The sequence below is a fragment of the Phascolarctos cinereus genome, unplaced genomic scaffold, assembly GCF_003287225.1.
Source record: "Phascolarctos cinereus isolate Bilbo 61053 unplaced genomic scaffold, phaCin_HiC Scaffold_4;HRSCAF=312, whole genome shotgun sequence".
Classification (NCBI taxonomy): Eukaryota; Metazoa; Chordata; class Mammalia; order Diprotodontia; family Phascolarctidae; genus Phascolarctos; species Phascolarctos cinereus.
In genome coordinates this window covers 680,872,723-680,878,722 of record NW_027555847.1, presented here as the reverse complement: position 1 = coordinate 680,878,722, position 6,000 = coordinate 680,872,723, and the positions used below count along the sequence as shown (strand labels likewise).

The following is a 6,000-nucleotide window of genomic DNA, read 5'->3' as shown; positions in this document are numbered from 1 at the left end:
GTCTCCTCCGCCCCGGCCTTCCAAGGTCTATTTTGGAACTTATCACATGGGGGCTCCTTGTATTCTGTCAAAATTCTTTAAATAGCTCCCAGCAAGGCCCTGACTGCCAGGAGAGAGACATGAGACTCGTCGGAGGCATTTGCCAGGGCCAGAAGGAGGCATTTTGCAAGCTGTTTCTGAAGGGTTTAATTAATGCCAACTCTGAGATAGGGCTGCCCGCCCATCTGGGGAGGGGCGCCCACATGAGGCACTGGCATCCCAGCCCCCACTCAGAAATGCTCCTCAGGAGCAGCTTCAGAGACCCACCAACCGGTGAGGAAGAGTCGCACAGATAGGACAGAATAAAGAAGCTGGGCTGGCAGGGTCAGGAGACCTGTGTTCAAGTCCCCACACTCCCCAGCTAGGTGACTTCCCAAAGCAGGGCACAGGGACCTTCTGTTTCCTAATCTGTAAAATGGGGAAGAGAAACTAAGGCCTCACAGCCTCACTCCCAAGGCTGCGTAGATCAGATGAGATCAGAGGAGCATGATGAATGACCAAGATAGAAATCAATCTACCAGCCAGCAAGCATTGATTAAGCTCCTACTGTGTGCTAACACAAAGAATGAAGTAGCCCAGAAAGGTTACTGCCCTGATAAGCAGGCACCAGCAGAGAGTGGGTACTCAATAAATATTTAAATCATTTCATTTCACAAGCATTGTGTGACCCTGGGCATTCGGTAAAACTCTTAGTGCATCGGGCAACTAAGTCTAAGGTTCAGAAAAGGCTCACAGGAATGCAGGTCTGGTACAGGAAGGGTACCACAGGCCATCTAAACCAACGCCCTGAATTTTATTGATGAGGACACTTGGACCCAACTAGTAGAAAGAGCCCTTGGCCGTGGAGTCAGAAGATGTGAGTTCAAATCTCACTTTGATGCTCACTGCCTGAGTGACCTTGGGCAAGTCACTGGATCTCAGTTTTCTCATTTATAAAATAAGGGGATGGGGCCCCCTTGGAGCTCTAGAGCTATGATCCCGGCTCTCCCTCTCATAGATGCTGGGTTTGTAGGGCATCGTATCTGCTAGAAAGTAAGTTCCTTGGGAGCAAGAAGTATTTCTCATTTCTGTCTTTGCATCTAGTCCCTTTTATTTATTTATTATTATTATTTTTTGGCTCGGCAATGAGGTTAAGTGACTTGCCCAGGGTCACACAGCTAGTAAGTGTTATGTGTCTGAGGTCACATTTGAACTCAGGTCCTCCTGAATCCAGGGCTGGTGCTCAATCCACCGCACCACCTAGCTGCCCGGATCTGGTCGCTTTTAGAGGGGGCACTTCATTGTTTGCACAATTGAACTGAAATGGCCACAAAGTGGCAGCACAAGAAACTTCTGGCTTCAGACATTAGCCCCAAGATCTTAAGGAGGGGAGGCAGTCAGCGGTCAGGAGTCAGTTTCAAATTCTGTATCGTCCTTTGATGACTCTGCTTACTTGGATAGAAAGAACCCACCAATAGAGCCCAAGTGAAGGCAACGTTTTTAAAAATGTTTTAATTTTTTTTGAGGCAATCAGGGTTAAGTGATTTGCCCAGGGTCACACAGCTAATAAGTGTCTGAGGTCAGATTTGAACTCAGATCCTCCTGACTCCAGACTCAGTGCTCTATCCACTATATCATCTAGCTGCCCTCACCTTTTAAATAGTGACTTTGAAAACCAGAAGGTGGGCACTTAGCCTCCCTTAGTTAAAAATCTTATACAAAGCTCACCTCCTCCAGGGCTCCTTCTGTGATTGTTCTCATGGGTCTTTGCCAGAGTTACTACAATTAGACGTGACCTTTTGGATAGTGGAAGGCCATGTCTTCCCTTCCCAGCTCCAGGAAGGGCTTAGGCCCTGGCTATCTCCTAGGAACACGGCTCCTTCCTCTTCCCACCCAGTCCCTGACCCGGGACATTGCCAGAATGATTGGCAGACCATGGCAGATAGAACAGAATATCTCCAAAGGAAAATGTGACCATTTTAGTTTATTTTTTTCTTTTAAAAAAGACAGTATTTGGCCTTTAGAAGGAGGAAACATGTATAAAGATGAGACACCTATGTGCTTCCCAAGGTAGCATTCTAGGCTCAGAACCCTGTCCTGCCTTTCCCACCATGGAGGGTTATTAGAATCACAACATGTCAAAACTGGGAGGGCTCTTGGAACATGGAATGTCAGAGCTGGGAGGGTCTTTAGAACAGGGAATGTCAGATCTGGGAGGGTCTTTAGAACACAGGATGTCAGAGCTGGGAGGGCCCTTAGAACAGAGAATGTCAGAGCTGGGAGGGCCCTTAGAACAGGGAATGTCAGAGCTAGGAAGGCCTTTAGAACACAGGATGTCAGGGCTGGGAGGACACTAAGACACAGAACGTCAGAGCTGGGAGGGCCCTTAGAAACCAGAATATCAGAGCTGAGAGGCCTTTAGAATATAGGATGCTAGAGCTGGGAGGGCCCTTAGAACACAGCGTGTCAGAGCTAGACAGGATCTCAGGATGTAGAATGTTGGAAGGCCCTTAGAGAACATCTAATACAACTCTCTTGTTTTACAGAGGGGGAAACTGAGGACCAGGGAGTAGAAGGGACTTCAATGGCTCAATAAATATTTAAGCTCGCACAGGGAATCAGTGACAGAAGCAGTATAAGAACTCCAGGCTCCTCATTCCAAGGTCTTCGCATTGCCCTGTGGGGCTCCTCAGTCCAGGGAAGAGACCTTTTCCAACCATTATCTGTTCCAGGCTGTTTCCTGCTGAGAGACAAAGGGGCAGCCCCCATCTCCACTACTGTTGGAAAATCCTGAACAATGACGGTCTGTTTTCCCTGGGAACAATGCCGGTGCCCTGTTCCAGTCCCTTGCCTTTGATCTCTCACACTCTAAAGGGACCAGGCCCCAGCCGACCCCACAGTCTGTGTCCTGGCCTGGCCTCTGTCCTGTCTCAGTCGGAGAGCTCCAAAGGATGATTTGTAACTGTGTCTCCCCCCAAGACAGGCAGACAGAGGGTAGGAGCTATGTCTCCATCCTTGAGCCAAATTAAATCTGCAAAAATCTTTGGAAGCTCCCCGTTTGGCCTCTTTGTTCAAATATAGACTTCTCACCCTGGCATTTAAAGCCCACCATAACGTGGCTCCTCCCTACTCAGTTTACTCTTCCATAAAATGAAGGTGCTGGAGTAAATGGCCTCTGAGCCCTTCCAATCTTGGATCTAGGTCCCCCTCACCCTAAGGTAACTTGCCAGATTTATTCCATGTTACTCTTCTTCTTGGACTTTCTCCTCGAGTCAAAACAGCCTGCTAGCTGTTCCTGTTCCATCTCACATGTGTGTACCATTACATAGCTGTCTCCCTACCCTCATGCCCCACAATGTCTGGAATATACCGCCTCCTCACCTCTACCTGGTAGAAACCTTTGTTGTTGTTGTTAAGTCTTTTTCTAGTTGTGTCTGACTCGCCATGACCTCATTTGGAGTTTTCTTGCCAGAGATACTGGAGTGGTTTGCCATTTCCCTCTCTAGTTCATTTTACAGGTGAGGAACTAAGGCAAACAGGGTGAAGTGACTTCAACCATAAAAAGTATGGAGTTTCATTAGTTAGCCTCAAAATTCCAAAGCATACAGGGATTTGATTAGATATCTTACATAATAAGATAATCATTTGATAATTATCATTAAGATAATCTAATCATTTGATTTGATATCTTACATAGTAAGCACTTTATACATATTTGTTGAATTCAGATCTTCGCTAATCAAGGAGAGGTTAATAGCAGAATTCTGGAGTGTTGAGGAAAAAAATAGATCCTCAAGATGAACTAATTCAATCCATCAACAAGGATTTCTAAGCACCTACTATATGCCTGGCACTGTGGATAAAACAGACAAAAATAAAATGGTCCCTGCCTCAAGAAACTTGCATTCTGTTGAGCATGATGGACTGTATACAGGATACTGCACCCAATTCTGGCTACCATACTTAGGAAGGACATTGACTGATACAAACAAGAGTGACCAGGACAGTTCAAGTGACTAGAGCCCATGTGCTGTACAAAAAGATTGGTTAATGTACCTGGGGATGGCTGGCCTAAGAGAAGAAAAGACTGAGGCATGGGGATGGACATGACAGCTGCTTTTCACTATCCAAAGGGCTGTCGAGTAGAAGAGCTCAGCTTTGTTCTTCTTGGCTCCTGAGGGTAGAACCAGGAGCACCAGAGAGAAGGGGCAGAGAAGCCAGTTTGCCATAAGGTTAGCTGTAAGAAAGAACTTTCTAACAATCAGAGCTGTCCTGAGATGGAATGAGCTGCAGCAGGGTCCCCTTCCCTGGGGGAATTCCCCAAGTGGAATTTGGATAACTGCTTGTCTTGGACTTTGGAGAGAGGATTCCTTTCTCAGTGTGGCATGGGTTAGATGGCATCAGAGCACCTTCTGCACTCAGATTCTAGGATTCCAGAAGCGATCCTGACCTACCTGATTGGTCCTGACTCTGCCTCACTTAAAACCAATTTGCTTGAAAGTCAAGACATCACTCCGTGATGTCATTGGTCCTCTTTGAAAATGAAGGATGAACAACAACACCTTATCCTATTAGCTTTAGGACATGTAAGGAAACTAGAAGATGGGGAGATGTATGAAGGCACTGGTAGATGGCATGCAGCTCCCTACACAGAAAATGTAGAGCTGGGAGGGCTCTTAGAACATGGAATGTCAGAGTCAGGAGGGCCCTTAGAACATGGAATTTCAGAACTCAGAGGACCCTTAGAACATGGAAAGCTAGGGCCGGGGGGATCTTGGAATGTAGAATGTCAGAGCTGGGAGGGCCCTTGGAGCAAAGTATAAGCGCCTGAAGGGATTTTAGAACATGGAATGTCAGAGCTAAGAGGGACTATAGGGAGTATTTAGTACAACTTTTACATTTTATAGATGAGGAAACCAAAGACCAGAGAGCAAAAGAGATTTGCTCAAGGTCACACAGCAAGTCAGCGGCAGAGCATAACTAGAGCCCAGTGGAACCAAAGGTTGTAGGCAATCCTCTGTGCAAAGAGGAAATCAACAGGCATTTTATTCCTTCAACTTAAAAAAAAAAAGTGAAAAAACTCAACTGCAAGGAAAAAAATGAATATATATATATATATATATATATATGTGTGTGTGTGTGTATACACACATACACACACACATACACGTATATCTGTTCCTTCTGATTTCAGCACCTGATTTTTAAAAAATTATATTTTTTCAAATTACATGTAATAACAATTTTTAACATTCATTTTTTTAAAGAATGTTTTTACTTTTTTCTCATTTCCATGTAAAAACAACTTTTAACATTTGTTTATAATGTTTGAGCTCCAGATTCCCTCCCTTCCCCTCCCCCTCCTTGAGAAGGTAAGCACTTTGATACAGATTACACATGTACAATTATTTAACAATCACTTTTTAAAATTTTGAGCTCCAAATTCTCTCTCCGCTCCCCTCTCCTTTCCCCCATGAGAAGGCAGGCAATTTGATATAGATTATACATGTGTAGTCATGCAAAACATATTTCCATATTATCGCCACCTGATTTTAGCTTCTTTGATTATATAAAAACAAGTCTCCAAGGAGGAAAATCTTTACATGCCTTCAACTCCCTCCACCAGCCACTTGCTGATTGATGGTAGGATCTTGTTTTAGGATAGGGAGGGATAGTCAGGTGGGGAGAGAAGGCCTGGGCGCCATTTTCCCCCTAGCTCTACGCTGGCTATCGCTTAGCGTGTGCCTGGCCTAGACTTGGGGGCTCAGTCTTCCTCCTCACTGGCATATATTCCAGCTTCCCAGCGAGTAGCTATAGCATTCTTATGTCGGGTCACCTTTGTGGCTTCCACAATCTGCAAGAGAGAGGACGGAAGAGCAGAGTCAGTGAGAGGGGGAAGGTTAGCATTTGGGGTAGAGGAGGAGGGGAGAAAGGAGTCCTCAACCTAGCACAGGGCCTGGTTCATAGTAGGCACTTAGTAAA

At 45.5% G+C, this 6,000-nt stretch overlaps 1 protein-coding gene across 1 annotated transcript in view; it reads right to left on the bottom strand.

Moving 5' to 3' along the window:
- Positions 1–1,826: 1,826 nt before the first annotated feature.
- The window catches only part of MISP (mitotic spindle positioning), a 28,646-nt gene continuing 24,472 nt past the window's right edge, over positions 1,827–6,000 (bottom strand). The window contains exon 5 of the mRNA XM_078154180.1: positions 1,827–5,872. Coding sequence (XP_078010306.1) covers positions 5,783–5,872 — 90 coding nt within the window. The 3' untranslated portion in view covers positions 1,827–5,782. The remainder of the gene's footprint in view (positions 5,873–6,000) is intronic.